Source organism: Aulonocara stuartgranti (assembly GCF_965226115.1).
Source record: "Aulonocara stuartgranti genome assembly, chromosome: 4".
NCBI classification, from domain to species: Eukaryota; Metazoa; Chordata; class Actinopteri; order Cichliformes; family Cichlidae; genus Aulonocara; species Aulonocara stuartgranti.
In genome coordinates, this window is record NC_138942.1 from 15982558 (window position 1) to 16000877 (window position 18320).

Consider the following 18320-nt stretch of genomic DNA (forward strand, 5'->3'; position numbering starts at 1 on the left):
TTTATGTACGGAAGTTGTTGGGGGGGGTTTGCCACACGGACGATCTGATTTCCTCGTGTCAGCATTGTTCCCACATCATCATAATTAATGTTGTTCCAGGTTCAACATTGCAAGTGACCAATCACCTTCTTGTGACGTCATTCCTTTGCGACTTCGAAATACCCGCCTTCGATTATTTCGAAATACAAGTGAAGAAGCGAAAAACCGCCGCCTGTCCGCCGAATTTGAAGTCAATTCGCCTGTCCGCCGAATTTGAAGTCAATTTAGGATACTTTCCTTTAATAAACGGTAAGCATTATACATATGTTCCTCACTTGGCTTGCTGTTTGTTTGCTAGCGATAGGCTACTTGACGACAGCATTAGCTAACCAGTGTTCCCCAACTTTTTGGGTGTTTCGTGGCCCGGGGGTTGGGTCAGGCAAAATTGCAGTAGCTTCCCTGATCATTTTACAAACATAAGTGAAGAGAATCTGGACTAAAAGGCCTAGACTTATGGTTGTGTGCTGAATCTATGAATCAAACTATCACCTGGAAACATAATTAACTGGTCCATAGCTGTGAAACTGGACATGAGTTCTTGATTCTATGGAGATTAACAGTAATCCAGAAATTTACAAATTTGTCCTGGTACATCGCGTAAATGTTGTCCCAGGGACATTGCGTAAATGTTGTCCCTGGGACATTGCGTAAATGTTGTCCCTGGGACATTGTGTAAATGTTGTCCCTGGGACATCATGTAGAAGTTGCCCTGGGACATCGTGTAAATGTTGTCCCTGGGACATCGTGTAAATGTTGTCCCTGGGACATCGTGTAAATATTGTCCCTGGGACATCGCGTAAATGTTGTCCCTGGGATATCGCGTAAATGTTGTCCCTGGGATATCGCGTAGATGTTGTCCCTGGGACATCGTGTAAATGTTGTCCCTGGGACATCGTGTAAATGTTGTCCCTGGGACATCGTGTGATAGCTTGTAAATAATGGAATGAAAATTATTGATTGTTATTAACTTGTGAAAAAGAAGTGTAACAAATCCACATGTTATGTTCTTACACCCTTACAGAAACTGTGACTCCTTCACAATGTCAGGTAAATGTCAACTCATGTTGAATAATCAACCAATCAAGCCTTTTATTATCACATGCAATGTTACACGTACAACTGCAATGAAAATTTCACCCCCTTCTGACCATACATATATTGCTTAAACATCACATTGGGAAGACAGGTCGGAAACAGTTAGGAAGGTCAGAAAACAATTTAATTAATAGATGAGGGGAGAGGAGGAGAAAAAAGAACTACAACCAGACAAAGCTCCTAGAAGACTGAAATGGATGATGGTTGCAGCATGCAAAAAGAAAATGATATCTGTTGACTACAGCATATGCTTTCTCACAGATTACCTTGTGGGAGTAGCTGGACCAAACTCTATTGGTATTTCAAGTTTGAAATCCCTGTTTGACCAGACTAACATTTCAGATGAGGTACCTCTTGACATAAAAATCCTTTTATGTTGTCATAAAACTAATGTTAAATTCTGCTTTAAATACACTTTATTGTACAATTTACTTAATGAATCGTATTCCTTAGTTCTGTTTTTATTTATATGTATTTATTTATTTGTTTTATAAGGTAATAGATGGCCTAATCTATTTGCAGTGTGAGGTATGTTGAAAAGCTTGTTTGATCATAATGACATAGCATGTTTACGTTTTTTGTAATGTATTTGAAAACATAGGTGTATTTATGTTATTTTTATAGAATTTCCCTCACATTTATCCAATACCAAGCCAAATCACTGGAAAAATTTTGGATGGGTCCACAAGAGCACAAAGTGCATACTTTTTGAAGGTATGACTTGGACTGTGGTAACTATGTTCTTATCACAAAGGGTTTATAAGTTGCCACTATAAACAAACAGCATTTTCCAAAATTGAAGCCTTGTCAGAAGAACCTGAAAAATACCTTTCTGAAACCTTTTCTGTGTAAAGACTTGTTCAAAAGCAATGCACACAGATTAAAACATTTCTGTCTTGGCCAACTGATAAAGAACACCAAAAATTTAGTGGTGCGTGTTGAGTCTGTGGTCTTGATTTGTTTTGTACACACTATAGAAATTAATTAATGTAAACCAAAAATGACACTTTCTATATGTTTGTGTATCTGCAGAATTAATTACAAGTCTCACCTGACAAGCTTTTGCAGTTTTGCAGTGTCATTCTTGACAGAAAAACATACTTGTCACATTATTTTTATTTCCAGAAAAACATCTTTCAGATGTATGAGAAATTGATTGGAGCCTGTCTGGAAAACGGCAGCCACTGGACCTTGTTTGTAAGTTGCACAGATTTTGCACTCTCTCTAGTGCATGATACTTTTCAGTGTCCCTCATTAGGAAAGCTCAAGGCCCAAGCCTACCATATCCATCTTTTTACAAAACAGTTTTGTGACATACCCAAGAGGACCATAGTCTATATGAATTCATTTGGCGAGTCGGAGGTCAGAAAAAGTGCGGTGTTGAAAAACTGGAGGTAATTAATTAACATATTTAACATAACATATTTAATTTAATTGAAATCATTACCGAACGTGGTTATTGATTTCTCTATATGCTTTTTATTTGTAATAACTGCGATCTCTCAGCTCATTTGCTTCAGCAAGAGGCTGCGCTGGAGAGTGGACCTTGTCACATGTGAGCCACCCACATCAACAGGATGGGAACTCATGTGGAGTGCATGTCATAATGGTACTGAAAACTATAGCTTTAACCTATATAAGTAATGTTTACATTTTTGCCTATTCAGTTTTTAAAGCCTTAGAGGCAGGATGGTAAAATCTCAATTTTTTTTGTAGATTGAACCATTTCAGCAGTAATGCTTTGCTTTGGTTGCTCTGTTTTTTTTTTTTTCTCGGGGGGGGGGGGGGGTTAAAAACAAACAAACATTTCTTTGTTAATCTAATTCTTTTTGTTCTTTTTTTTTTTTTTTTCTTCGTCAATTATTAGTTTGCCCAATCTCTCATTGACGGTAAAACACAAGTGGAGGAGTACAACACTGAAATCACAAAGCTCAGGTCCCGACTTTGCCACTACTTATTTTCCTCAATAGGTAAAGATAAAATTAGCTGCCTTCTTTTTCTCTAACATTGGAAAATGTAACTTGTACTTAAACAAATTATATTTTGCAGATCGAACTAGGAAGTGCAGTCAGTGCTGGTGTGTGATTGCAGCCAAAGACCGGGTACACTATGACATGTCCTTAGCCATATAGATTGTTTATTTAATGGACTTTGTTCATTTGTTTTTTGTTTGTTTATTTCTTCTTCTTTTTTTTTTTTTAATTCACAGGTGCAGTGCCAGAAATGTGGTGCATACAAGCACATGCGTTGTTCAAAGTCTGTTTGTGGCATCTGTATCTTCTGTGAGAGTAAGTCACAATATAACTAAACAATGTCCAAAAATGTTTAAAGTGAATTTTTTTTTCGTAATTTTGCCTTTGCACACCAGGACTGTGTAATTAAAGTGGACGTTTCAAGATCCAGTTTTTACACAAAACTATTTTAGACATAACTGTGTCGTATTGTGGGGATTTCTCTTCACAATTAAATTGATATAGTGCTGTTTATATCATTCTTCTTTATGTAACAGCACAGTGCAGCACAGCAGAGGGAAAGGAGTTGTGCAGCATAGTGGGTGGCTATACAGGAGGAGCAATAGAAGTAGCCAGTGAAGAATGTCATCAGGGAAAGCATCAGGCAGCGAATGACAAAGGAAAAGTTCCTAAGGGAGAGAACATCTGCAGCAAATCGACAAGTAACAGTGAGATAGGAAGACTGACAGTCAGAGATGAAGGTACACAGACTGAAGACAGAAAAAGAAACAGAAGTATACGGCACAAGTCTGAGTACAGATAATGCTGCTGCTGATGATGTTGACAGGATCGATGCAGATACAGAATTCCAAACTGATTCAGAAGGAACTAGTACAGTTTACAGAGTGCATGGTCGCTTATCTGTACCAAGCTCAAAAAAGAAAACCTACACAATAACAGAAGACGAGATCAAGCGCAGAATCAACGCAGAGAACATGTCAGTTCATGTTTTCAGAGGTTTGATTGGGGTAGATATACATTTCGTGATTTTGATGTCACCTGAAATAAATCCGGGTTACTCGTATCAATGAAGTGACAATGTGGCTGGAAATTGTGCATTTGCTGCAACATATACACAATTACACCATGTAAACAAAAGCATTTAACTTTGTGCGCGTGTGTGTGTCTCTCTCTGCTCTTTTGGTGTTTGCACTTTTTCTTTTTTAGGGCCGTAAAGCCAAACTGCCCGCAATGATTCTTGACAGGCCTAAGAAGGCCAAAACTAAAGTAACAGTGTTTAGTGTTCTGAGTGAAGAGGAGGCTGGGGAGCTAGCCCTCGGGTTTGCCGGAAGATTGGCCTGCGATGTCACAACAGACATGGTCTGTAAAGGCATCGACCATTCAAGTGCTGATATGACAAAGTAAGTTAGTAAAACAATATGAAAGTTGTATCTTTTTTGGTATTATTTGTCATTTCCCCGTATTTGGGTTATTGGTGTAACATTGTTAATCTTACTTTCTAATAACAGACAGACTCTTCTCAAAATCCAACACAATCTTAAACATGAGCTGACTGATTCCTCAACCTTCAGTTTGCTGACACACACCTTTGGCCCCGCTGCACTGGATTCTGTCATTTCATTCCTGTGTGAAAAACTTGATCTTGTTTCTTAAATAATGAAACCTTTTGTGACTTTTGTTTGTTCTGTAAATCAGAATCTTGAAAATTGTTCATTGTTGTTCTAAGTTTGTGTTAACTATTTGGCAAAAATGATTGGTTCCTAATCCAAACAGCATAATGACTGTTCTAACACATATCTTAAAAATGCTACAAAGAAAGAAAATTATCACATATGTTTCAATATGAATGTAATTGTGTCACACTCGGTTTGTAGTAACTTTCCTGTTTTATTTTGAGTTTTGGTATGTTTACACTGTTATTTTTATTTCCCGTGTGTTCGTCTTCCCTTATTAGTTTTACTGTATTTAATTAGTCTGATTTAATAACTTATAATTATTTACTTTCCAGTGTTTATATATGCTCCTCGTTTGGATTATTGTTTGTTTGAGTTCTGCCTGTCTTTTCTATTAAAGATTTGGACTTTTGGACTATTAGTGGACCTCGTAGGTTTTTATTCTGTTCAATTGGTAATTGACTGGGTTTAATTTAGTGGCCTGGAAAACAGGCCGGAGGGGTCTGGTCATTTTAACCCCCTAAGACCCGAAATCTTCCATGGCATGCATTTTTAATTTCTCTTTGATATTTGGGCCGATTGGAACCCGATGAATGTAAAAAGAAAGAATTACCAGGTTTTGTTTTTTTTACCTAATTTTTGTTTCTGAGAAAAATGAGAGCCACATATGAGGACATTAATTTGAAATTTCGATAGAACAGTTGCAGTATAATGTCCTCATAACTGTATATCAGGCACTTGTTGATCAAGATTTAGTATTTTGGTCTAAATAACCCAAAATGTGATGTCCACATGTGTGGACGCCAGGCTGGAGTAAAGTGTTAGAGCTATTTATATCTATGTAAACTTTTATACACTGGTTTTTACCTGTCTTGTTTCAGAAAGGTTTAAAAGGGTGATGTCCACAGTTTGTTTATTTATTTGTTTGAATTCCACATATTTTATTAAAGTAATTGAGCTTGAACACAGAAAAAACTGAATCAAATAATCATAAAATCAAATCACTTGCATATACTGAAGTCTAATCTACTCTGAGCTAATGCCGGTTTCCAACACTAATGATCGGGTGAAGGAGAGAGATGAGGGTGTGCACGGCCACTGGTGCTCTTATCCCTGTTCTTTGTGATACAATCCAACAGGAAAGCAGTCAAACCCTTGGACATTAGCCAAGTTAACGTTCACAAATATATACACACAGAGGAACTCTGAGCCCCAATGTCAGCATTAGCACAAACATGCCACTTCATACCAAATCTCAGTGTGAGGTCAGGTGTTAGTCTCATTCCATTATTCTGGCTATATTTTCTTACTCATTACTATTAAACTTATACTTAAGACTAACTATTAACAAAATCACACCCCAATAACTCTGTTATTACACTTTGTATTTAATCATAAAAAGGCTGGATGTTGAAACCTTTTACTTCTATTTTGTATGAGCCAGGATTCTCAACAGCTGATACTCTGTCCAAAAAGTGACAGGTATCGTTTTATGGAGCAAAAAACTTAAGAGCGCATATTTTATAAATAATACCAACAATTACAAATGCAGACCTTTAATAGTAATAAGTAATCCTTTATTTATAATGCATAGCAATATAAAAATAGTAACATATGAAAATATTACAATGGGCACAGATGAATTTGTATCAAAAACAGCAACCAAGCCAAAGTAATGAATAACACACATAAATAACAACTGCTTGAGAGACCAAACAATTTCTTTTCAACTGTTCCTTGGCAGAAAGTTAAGACAGCTATTCAGCTTTAGGTTTCAATAAACAGAAGTAATGGATGCAGTCCCTTTGAAATGTCACACAAAAGTCTACTTATGCATATACTTAGCTTTAACGCTTCTCTTTTTTGTTTTGTATTCCAAAAGGTTTTCATTTTCTCCAGAGGATGTCTCTCTTTCAGTGGTTATCGACTGTTCACATTCATTTTCACAGACTGTTGGAATGTCGATGCTGGCCGAACGTTTCTTGCTAGAATACAATGGCCTAATTTTGCGTGCATTCTCTGTCGTCTTTATTTCGTACTGGCATATACTTTTGCCTACTTGTTTTGTTTTTAAGACATTTGTATGCAGTTCATCTATCATTGGAGTAATACCCTCTGGAATGAATGCCCACTGTTTAACTGTGTCTAAAACAGCATTTAGTTTTCCAACTGCATCTTCTGTGCATTTTTTGTCTGTGCTTTCAACTACAGGAGTGTCATTCAAAGTTGATAGAGGACTTTTCAGAGAGTTTTTCATTTTTTTAAAATGGCTACAAGCCACCTTCAGGCAAGCACATGTGTTATAGTGAGAGAACGTACAACAAGTGCACTGAAGTGTTTCAGCCGATGCAAAAAAACACAGATTTCCAAACAAACTTGGCATTTTTATCACTTTCAAGTCCTCACAGTGTACAAAGTAATGCCTTTCTTTCACTGCAATTCTTGCCAAGGTAGAAATGTCTGTTTCCATGTTTGGATAGATGTCATTGTCAGCCTCTGCTAATTTTGCAAGTAACACTAGATGCTTGCAAAGAAGTCCTCGTAAGCCATATGTACAGTTGCAGTAGGACTCAACAGGGCAGACGTCATACACCATGTCTTCTCTTGACTCAGATGGGACTTGATATGCATTAACTCCATGGCTGTTCTTGACTGTAATTTTAAGAGCCCAACCACTTTCCATCAGTCTTGAAGCAGAGTCTGAAACTTGAGACAAGGGGTCAGCAAACCTGTTTTTCATGCGGCCCACATCTTGCAGGGTTTTTATGACTGAGAAGTAGTCGTCGGCCTTCCCTAGGAGCACTTCAATCAGATCATCCAGACGCCTATTCTTGTAGCCAGATAAAAACTGGTATTTCAGGCGGTGGAAAAATCTGAAAAACAGTTATTTGAAATGATTAGTAACTGTAATTGAAGGAATTTAAAGTTTTAATCAAGACTGTATTATTTTTTTAAAAATTGGAATACCTATTGCACACGTCTTTTATAAAGGAATGCTCTGTGCCGGTTTAGCTGATTTAGGCAAATCCACCTACTCTGTTTTTTGTTGTGATAACATAAAAAACGCTGCTAGAATTTAAAGGATTTGCCTAAAACCTGTTCTGGCAATGACATGACGAACCTACTCAGTTTAGCCTCTTGGATTAAAGCATAATATCTTTTTTTCAGCAATACAATCGAATGAGGTCAAAATAATAAATCATACCTTTCAATCACATTGTTTGTTTCAGAACGAGCGTGACTGAAGCGACGGCCGTAGTCACACCACATGTGGCCAATGCCTTCCCAGTGCTTCTGAAAATACTGGCACACCAAAGGGTATTGCTTAAATGTCTGGCAGAACTCTGCTGATGTGGCTTTAAAGTCGTCCTCCTAAGAGAATTGGATGCAACAGAATATATTTCAATCCATTTAACAGACCTATTGAAATCTTTAATATTATGTATTGAAGCCCTTTTCCTTTTATTGAATAACATTAAGAATTTTAAGTTATTAATAATATGTCGTGTTTTTGTATTAAGAAGCAATTATTTCTTCCCTTACAAGGAACACTAAACCTATAAGCATATTTGGTTTCAGCATCTGTCTGTGAAAGAATCCCACTCACAAGTTCTACTGCACAGTGGGTGACACAATGATGGTCTGCACAGCTTAAGTACTTGTTTTGATAAGCAAGATAAGAAGCCAGTTTTAGAAATTGTTTCAAAAATCTATTTTGTATCTCTCTGTAACTTTTTTTAGCAACTGAAAGTTATTATGCTCTTAGTGTAATCAAGAAATCAAAATGTGAAATAGACAAATTACATTTACAGATGTGCAAGCTTTCAGCTTACAAAAGAAAGAAATGATTTCATTTCTCTTTTGGGTGTTAGAAAGCCCATGGACCCCGGACTCTGATTTTGAAAGCCATCGATTAACAGCCTGTGAATGTAAGAGAAAAAAAGTTAATCTGGAGAGAGAGACAGAGGAGCAGCTGTACAAAAAGCATAAAAGAAAGCTGACGTCCAAAAATAACTTTGTCACTCACTGGACAAGAGGACCTGTGCATTACAGAAATCAACCAGGCAAACATATTTTTAAATGTCAAAAAGAGCTTTGGGAAGCAGCCACCAGAAGATGAGTGCACTGTGGTCTTAAATGGATGGACATAGTCACTCAACATTTTATCCCTTTATATTCATTAACCTGAGTAGGTGAATATCACAATGAGGCAAATCATGACAACAGGACCCTGTTGTAAAAATGTGTTTCAGGTGCATCTTAGACAACGTGAAAAGAAAACAATGTGGTTTACCTGCAAGACATGGTACCAGCATAGAAGGATAGCTGACTCTGGAAAAACCTTCTGCAAAGCATTTATTTCCGCAAAGTCTTTGTCAACCATAAATGCTCTACAGAAAAAAAGAAAACACTAAATGAGATTAAACAGTATGAAAATGTTTTTGCTATCTCAAAGCACCACTTCAATGCCAAATTAAACATTTCAACTCACAAGTAGATATATAAAATACTGCATACAGCCTATAGGAATAACTTTAACAACTGGAAAGGAAAGTTTTTTGCAGCCAATGCTGCAGCTATAGCATTAGATTCTGGCATGTTATAACTTTTTTGAAAAGGAATTATTTCAAAATCAATAGCTGTCAAAGTATTATTTACCTCGGGGAAGTTGGGAAATGCTCACAAACTATTCCAAGAACAGTTTCCAGGGTTTTCTGACTTTCGTTGCTGACAATAGCATAGGCCACAGGGACTCCATGCCCATGATCATCTCTTACAACAAGTGTGAATAAGGGAAATGAATACTGGTTAACGCAGTGCGTGGTGTCAACAAATACTAACTGTTTTGCATAGTTCTCCATGTTTGATTTCATTACAGGTGTCTGCAAAACAATCATTAGTTCTTGGTCAGATGTGTATGGTTGATAGAAGAGAACATGTTCTTGATGTTTTCCATTAAGTAAGGTATGTACACTTTGACTGTCTCCACAGTTAAAGTGCTTCTTCCTCATCATGCAGGTTCTAACACTGTCAATGTCACGTGGTGTGACAAAATGCTCTCTGTTGTGAAGATCTCTGTGTCCATGTTCTTTGGCCCATTTATGACATTCGGTTAGTATGATGGCTGGCTTAGTTCCAAGGGAAAGCAGTTCCTCAATCTTCCTCCTCAAATCACTGGAAATATTGTTGAAATGTGCGTCTTTTGGGTCCGAAGGATCATGCCCATCATGCTTATCATATGTACGCTGCACGATGACTGTGTGGTCTTTCCAACATTTGAGTACTTTAAATGAAACATAGGCCTTACAGCCCACTGCTCTGTAGCTGTTTCGACTTTTTTCCCCAGCTCTGATGCAGTTGAATTTGTAATAGTCTCTTTTCCTGTCTTTACCTGAGGCAACATTTAAACATTTATAATGTCCATGAAGGGTTAATGAGTTCAATTTTTCTAACACAACACTGAATGGGTCCTCCTGGCATTGTGACACATGCACACAAAGTTGTGTGTCTTTTCCAGTTCTTTTTTTAATGTGGCCCTTGGGAAAATTAATTCCTCCCTCATGATCTAAAAGCTCCAGGGTCACCTTCTGTCTTGTGGTAAATAGACTGGTTCTTTCTATCGTGCTTTTCTACTCTACTTGAGTACACAAAGCTCTTTCTACAACATATTCCATTCACACATGCACTTTTTTATGCCTAAGTGCTTTCTGTCTAACAGACACCCTCCAATGGGCACATGGAAGAGCAACTTGGGTTCCAGGATATTTGACATGCAGATTTCAGCAGCCAAAGATTGAACTACCAAGCTTCCAATTAGTAGATGCCCTGTTCTACCTCCTGAGCTACAGCCACTTACCTGCACTTTGTCCATACAGCTCTGAGGGCTAACTGATAGTAGAGGCAATAAGGATCAACAAATACTTAACCAAAAAAGTAACTGCTAACTGTGTTCTTGCTGCCTCCTTTACTTGCAAACACTCTGCAGGGCATCTGTGAGCAGCTCGAGTAAAGTAAAAGAAATAACATCTGATAGAGCACAAGATGAACCAGGCTGTCCTGTTTTGCCTTCTGTGACAATGGTGTGGACTGGTGATGTCAAGTTGCACAGGCTTTTTAACTCAGTGCCACAGAAGGAAGTTTAATTTGTATCTTTTTACCCGCTTGACGTGACACATCCTACACAGTGTTTTCCCAAAAAAGAGACATTATAAAATAGAGCGATGGCACTCATAGAAAGTAAGCCAGAAAATTCTTTGGGTAATTTACATCAGATTTCCCTACGCCCATCTTTTGATGCCTGCTTCCAGCAGGATAACATTTGGGATGTGATGGAACAGGAGATTCACAGCATGGATAAGTCTACAGCAACTGTGCGATGCTATCATGTCAACATGGATCAAAACCTTTGATGATGTTTCCAGCACCTTTTAATTTGTGCCATGCAGAATTAAGAGAGTAAGGAAGGCAGAAGTGATCCATCCTATCAAGGTGTACCTAAGAAAGTGGCCAGGAAGTGTATTTTCTGGTGAGCGTTTGCTCATCCTGCCATCATTGCAGCGGTAAGTCAGCAGTCTGCATAAATATCAAGGACAAAAAGAAAAGGGAAAGTCTTATCTCTTGATAAATGCAAGGAGTTGTTTCTAGTACACAGTGAGTAGGGGCACCTGCTTTACATATCAGCAAATGACCTTTGCCAACAATTCTTTACTTGGAAGGTTAAACCATTATTTAGTATTGTATCCCCACAATCAGAAATTTCCTTAATTATAAAGACTAGGAGTCATAAAAGGCACTGTGAATTTATTTGTACATGTTTTAGACTCACTGGCTGGTAGTAAACTTATGGTTTTTCACAAGACAAGATTAAAGAGACTTGGAAGGATTTAGAACAAGGTACCAAAATGAATGAATGAATGAATGAATAAATAAATAAATAAATAAATAAATACATACATAAATACATAAAAGTAGTAAACGCCTATGTTTTTTTAAAGAAATTCCTCAAGCTGACATTTGGCAGCAATTTTATTATGAATGAATATTCATCAGTGGACGAATGTTCATTAGTTCCTCAGTTTCTGCTGCACAATAACGTCTGAACAAATACATTTTTGAGTGTTAGTGAATAAATGTGTTTTAAGTGTGTAAAATGACAGGTACAACTCACAAAAACCATAAAAATGTAATTACAGTGAGAGTAAAGCATTCAAACACTTTGAGTTTACCTATGTGAGTCAGATCGCTACGAGAAAATAACAGAAAATATTTTCATTGAAAAAGGGAAAGAGAAAATGTGGGGTCAGGCATCGAATGACATCTCTAACTTGATAACCGGTCAGGTAAAACACTCACTCCTCGCCCTGGGCTTTTGGAGAGGACAGAAATAGAGGGCTCATTTCTTATTTAGCAGACATTGAATACACTGAACGTAATTAAAGAGGTGGGGAGGAGGAGTCTTAAGCAGCTGCCGAATGACTGAAGCTGTCTCATATCAGAGCCATTTGGAGACAAGCTGCAGTAAAAAGCATTGTGGTGCACTTACTTTGTCTTTTAAAGAAGAGCGCATTATGTGCTGATTTAATTCAGACCTCATTTTGTTCAACTGAAGTTTCGACTGTGCTTTTTGTATCTTTTTGTAGAAGCATGCACACATTTTCTAAAGTTAACTAAGTTATTCATTTATTTAAGTCTCAAGCAGCTGCCGAGACGACCGGAGCTGTCTGGTGTCGGGGCAATTTGGAGACAAACTAAAAGGATTGTGGTGCTTTTTGTATGATTTTGTAAAAGCATGGACCCATTTTTAAAATTTACTTATTTATTCATTTATTTATTTATTTACATGCAAGTATAGATGCGTAACAAAAGCCATTAAAAAAAACAGACCGCTGGACAGAGGCCATACCTTTTGTTTGCCATCCAGGTAACAGTGAGTAATGTCGTGTCATCAGCAAACCAGACCTGGTAATGATTCTTTTTTAGCACATCCACAACGCATGTCATCCAACAACAGTTCAAATGAAGGCGACTGCTACCCCCAGGTGTAGGTGAGGTACCAGCTACAGCGGCCTGTGCCTGAGGGTAGCAGGTATCTACAGTTGTTAGTGGTTGAAGTGAGTGAAGGAGTTTGTTGTGGCTTTTAATATTTTTATTATACATATATCATCCATTAAAGACTAGTGAATAAGCTGCATTAGGGAAAAAAACTGCGTAATATAAAAGTTCTGTTTTCGAAACCTTGACCTCAGCATTGTGACGCTCAGGAACAATCTGATGAGGACTCCCAGATATTTTATCCCTAATGGTGTCGCGCCTTTCGCTCTGAGCCAAAGGGGTGAATAAAGGTGGGGAGCATTGCATACGGTCATTCACTTCTTACCTGCTCTTCGTGAACCAAAGAAGTCCAGTTGCAGTTACATAAATCTTTGATTTATTGTCTGTGTCGGTGTGCATACCATAATGCGAGCCATACAACACGAACACGTCTTTCCCCAGCTGCTCATTTGCTATTTCAGCACTCTCTGTGATATAAAAAGGCTTGAGTTACTCTCATTAAAGTCTGTCCAGCACAGCCATGAATCACAGTCGGCAGGGAGCCTTCACCTTGTCTGACCTGCTGCCGCAGTGAGGGGAAGGAGCGCCGTGGTACAGACAGACCTCTCATGTCTGCAACCTTGCCGAGCTCTCCGCTGAGGTGAAGTTCACGGCGAGGACTGGAAATAGGATGAGGAGCTCATTAAAGTTCCAGTGCAGCGAGCAGAGGGACAGCGGTAGGATGTAAAGTAGAAGGAGATATGTCAAATCTGCAAGTGACAGTGTAATTCAAATGTAAATCAACTGTAATCTTAAGATTTAAGAGTTCAAAACGTCATAATAAAGCTTGTCCACAGTGGACTGTTAAAGGTGCGTTTGAGAAAGTGTGTATGCATGGACAAAAGGTTCGTCTGTGTTTGTGTGTGTGTGTGCATAACGATTAGACAAATTCCCTCTTGGACAGCTACTAATAAAAATATTTTTCTGGTATATATATATAACTCCACTTTAACTCTGATGACATCAAAACAGGCAAACAGTAAAAGACAAACGAGTGGCATGCCAGTTATGTCATCAGTCATGAGGTGAAATCATGGCTGGTGAAGCTGGGATGTTTGTAGATTGGACACTTTGTAAGAAGTGAACAAGACACCTTCATGAATATGTAATAAAGCTAAAGGCTAGCCAGCATAAATTAGATTAGAAACTGAGCAAAGACAACCAGCAGCGTGCCAATCTCTGCTTTTTCTCACACAACAACACACTGGAGAGTGTGTGAATGTGATTCTTTACAGATGTGACTGGATGTTTGTCCATTTATAAAGGAGGCTGCTGGTTAAACTCCGGATTCAACATGAGTGGAATTATGCAGCAAAGCCTGTGCGGAGTTCTCCTGTGACACCAAGAAGAGATTAAAATGAATGAAAAGTAAATGTGTGCTGGTGATGCTCTAGGTGGTTTGGGGGAAGCTGAAACAGCTGTTAGTTAAAGTGCTTGCACATATTACTCAAATGCACTTGTTTTGGAAAGGATGGCTCTACCGATCCACCAGAAAACACCAACAGGCGTACAGGTTTTCTCAAACAGCAGGGGGCGCTAGACAACAGCTTATAAATACACCCAGAGCCTTAAAGGCCAAAAAGGTTTCTTGTTCTTTTTAAGTTCACTTGATACTGAATGATACGACTTAAAGTCACTCTGTGAGAAGACGATCTGATGCCAAACCAGTTTCTCCTGTTTGCTGTAGAAAAAGAAGTGACCACGTGGGCAGAGGTCGGTGTATGGGTGATGTGTTTACTTCTTGGGTATTGATTTAAGAAAAAACAAAAAACAAAAAACAAAACAAAAAAAAAAACAACGACGTTCTTGTTCAACAGGACTTCAGTGAAAACATCAGCAGTGATTTATAATGAATGAGATTCAAATAGCTGAAGTGATGAATTTAGAGCAAGAAGCACGTGAAGCAGCTCTCTGACAGCTCTGAGCTCTTTAGGAAGATGACCGCTGGATGATGGAGCCACTGTGTCATGTGGGTGGAAGGTTTTCTGAAACCCAACCTGTCAAGCTGCACAGGAGTATATATTGCAGGAGCTCGCGAGTGACAGCTAAAATACTAAAGAGATAAATATCAAAGGCAAAATCAGAGCATTTTCTCTTTCCAAAGAAATGCAGAAAACGTTTGCACTTTTACAATGTGAGAGACAATAACACACCACCATTTAATGATGCCCACAATCTACTAGACAATAGAGCAGCGATTTAATATCCTTGCTAAAAGCCTTAAGTGAAGGTTGTTATTTCAAAAAAGCCTTTATAATCCTTTCATTTCATGCTCATTTTAGAAAACAGGAGCTGCGAGGTCACATGGGAGAAAAAGCTGTTTGAACGGAGAGTGCACCGAGAGGATTTTAAGCCAAATCAATTAGCGTGACTTTATGCGTAACCTCCCTCAATGACTTGTGTGATGGAAAGTGGGGCGCTGGGAGAAAGGAAGCTGTGCACGGTGGAGAGGTTAGAGAGTCGGGCGATTATCGTGAAGCAGCGTTTGGGATCGTGAACCGGAGGATCACGGAAGCAGAAGAAAGCAGGAGTCTAGGCACATGCGGTCACTCTGTGGAGCTGAACTAAGACACTGCACTTTATAGCTAAATGCAAACATTATCACATTACTTCAGTGTGTTTACAGCTCAGTGTTAGGCTGGTAACATTTACAAATCTGCATTAAAGCAAAGTACAACTACAGTCAATACAGATTAGATTCGTTTTGCAGCTAGACTTATTAAGCAATAATCCTGTGAAGACCAAAAACGTAATGGAGAAAAGACGAAGAAGAGTCGGCAGATAAAAGATGGATACACACTCACCAGCCTATTTTAGCTACACCTGTTCAAATGCTTGTTAATACAATTATATAATCAGACAATTACGGTGCTTGTTAGGCTGAATATTTAAGAAACTGCTCATCTATCGGGATTTTCCTGCACAACCATCTGCAGAGTTTTCTAATCCCAACAGTGGAATTGTGTTCATTTTAAAGACAGTTTAACCTAAACCTTAAAAACAAAGCCAACAAAATAACTATCCTTATGTTGTCTATATTGTGGGCACATCTTACTTTAAATAAGCTTTTTAGATATTTATTGATGTAATAATGGTGCTGCTAAACTATGTAAAATAATATATAGAAAAGCAAAAATTTTGGAAATCACATTTAGTTGTATATTTTTAGATCTTGGCAGTAGAAAGAAGAAGTACAAAGAAGTCCAATCACATCTTTAGTCGCCCTTGATCTATGACATCATTAAACACTGATTTCAATGGCTAATTTCAGGTCTTATTGAACACACATTATGGACATTTTGTAGATGAATAGAGTCACAAAAGCACAATAAAGCATGATGTGCTTTAGGGCAGCCCTGCTCTGTGAGCCGCCACCGTATTCGGTTTTGGTGTTCCTGTTTCTCAGTCAGATTCATTTATTTTGTCTGTGAGAATGACAAATATCTACTTTATGAGTGTCCCTGTTTTCTCAGTCAGATGCCACGCATGCTCGTTCATCATTCATCTGAGTTTCTAGTCCCCTTTTTCTGATAACCACATAAAGTACATGCTCCAATTAATGTCACAGTTGCTAATAGATACACTGAGATGATGCTGGCCAAAAAAGCCACATCCCAGGCTTTAGAAGAGTTGTGGGTGACTTCACAGTGGCTGTGTCTCATTTTAGCGTACCGGAGCTCATAAGAGTCGAATGGGTGTTGGAATATTTGAATCTGGATCAAAGTGGTGGATCGAGATTCAAGCTGCAAGCTGGGCTAAAAGAGGAAATCTGTGTTTCTCTGCTGCAATTAGCATCCCAACACCGGTGGGTGGTAGAAACTGTGGGAGTCTGGTTATTTTTATCTACTGTGGTCATTAACTTAAACACACACACCCACACACATACTGATCACCAGGAGACAGAATGCAGAAATGCTATAGAAGTCACCAATAAAAATCAATCAATAAAAAAAGTTTTGGCGTTTTCCTTACGTGGCCTCCAAGTTTAATAAAGAGAGGTAGAGTGCAGAGTAATGGCTGATTGCACTGGCACAGGAGGAGAGCGAGGACAGAGAGGGTGAGGGGAGTGTGCCTCGGTGACCCCCGCGCAGCCTTCAACATATAGGAAGAAAATTACCATCAACCACCAGACAAATTCTTGTCAGTGGGGTCAGAAATCACGACACATTTTCTAAAGCATACTCAGAATACAAGAATAGTTTTAATGTTTTTCTTAGCACTGCATTTAACTGAAACCACTGCAGTTATACTGTAAGAAAAGAGCGAGAGCAATCATGTGGCTGTTCAGACCTGTGCGCTATTTTTTTTTTTGCTGTGATGACTAAAATTCATTTGTAACTTTTAAAATACTTCTCGAGAAGAAGAACGCCGCTGAGGTCTAATTGTGAGTTTTTCCAGGAGCACTGACTGCTTCTACCCAGATGGGCTGCATGGGTTTGTACTTGGATCACATGATCACGTGAAACCTGAGTCAAAATCCATTCACCTGAGAAAGCTGGAATTTTTCATGAGGATGATGATGAGGATGTTTTGGGGGAAAATTGAGTTAAATAGGTTACTCTAAGGGATTTAGTACTTATTTGTAAATCATCAGAGACTCAAAATCAGGAGGAAAACAATCAAGTGAAATCATTTGTTCTTAATAAGAAGACACCTGGGTGGTTAAATTACCAAACAGGTCTAGTATACTCATTTAAAATGACAAACAAGCCAAACTCAGATATCAAACTTTATGTGTACACGCTCACACAGTTGCTGCAGATTTGTCAGCTGTACATTCATGATGGGAATTTCTTGTGTCACCATATAAGGTGATTGAGATCTGGTAACTGTAGAGGACATTTGAGTACAGTCAACTCTGTCACGACCTGGCTCAAAATCTCTTCTCACTAACCAGAGTGTAAGTGCGAAGAGGTTTTATCTTAAAATAGCATAGCAGGTTAGCTAAAATGGCTGGTGCCACCAAGGCAAAGACTAGTGACCTTCTGGAAAGCCTGTCTCAGGTACGCTTTTATCCACAAATGACTAGGTGTGGCCAATTAGCACCAACTGAACACATTGAGGAGATTAGGGGCTGCAGAGGGGTGTAACAAACTCGTTGTCATGTTCGAGAAAGCAGTTTGAAATTACCCTGCAGGAAGCAGACATCAGAAGATTGGCACACTGTGGTCATGAAGGGATGGAGATCAGCAACAACACTCAGGTGTTCAGGCTCTAGGGTTTTAGACCATGCTCATTTGATAGTATGGGGCTCAAAGCATGCCAAGAAGCTATCCCCCACACACTACAGGCCGTCTAAACTGTTGATGCAAGGCAGGATAGATCCATGCTTTCATGTTCTTTTCTGACTTTCTCTACAGTAGCATAGACCATATCTAGCATAGAAGGTTGAAGGGGGGGGGGGTTCTTTGCTAAGGTGAGTAAGTTTCGGGCAGGGTCCCTTTTTAGT

At 38.6% G+C, this 18320-nt stretch overlaps 2 protein-coding genes across 3 annotated transcripts; one reads left to right on the forward strand and one right to left on the reverse strand.

The window, feature by feature from the left end:
• Positions 1–53: 53 nt before the first annotated feature.
• On the forward strand, positions 54–5201 carry LOC309705313 (uncharacterized protein). 2 transcript variants are annotated; one of them, XM_082531056.1, is made up of 14 exons: positions 54–288; positions 1061–1086; positions 1396–1481; positions 1630–1662; positions 1759–1848; positions 2260–2331; positions 2440–2528; positions 2641–2743; positions 3002–3104; positions 3184–3236; positions 3344–3422; positions 3644–3847; positions 4314–4507; positions 4616–5201. In XM_082531056.1, the coding sequence occupies exons 2-13, from the start codon at positions 1080–1082 to the stop codon at positions 4319–4321; spliced, it is 927 nt and encodes a 308-aa protein (XP_082387182.1). In that variant the 5' UTR covers positions 54–288; positions 1061–1079; the 3' UTR covers positions 4322–4507; positions 4616–5201. The 2 variants fall into 2 exon arrangements, with proteins under 2 accessions (XP_082387182.1, XP_082387183.1); XM_082531057.1 differs by lacking the exon at positions 3644–3847 and having other exon boundaries at positions 157–288.
• Positions 5202–6605: 1404 nt separating this feature from the next.
• Positions 6606–10605, reverse strand: LOC309705654 (uncharacterized protein; the record flags this gene model as incomplete). The annotated part of the gene is made up of 5 exons (XM_082531579.1): positions 9440–10605; positions 9075–9171; positions 8591–8701; positions 7986–8152; positions 6606–7653 (listed from the first exon to the last, which is right to left on the reverse strand). The coding sequence occupies exons 1-5, from the start codon at positions 9793–9795 to the stop codon at positions 6606–6608; spliced, it is 1779 nt and encodes a 592-aa protein (XP_082387705.1). The 5' UTR covers positions 9796–10605.
• Between the last annotated feature and the right edge of the window lie 7715 nt (positions 10606–18320).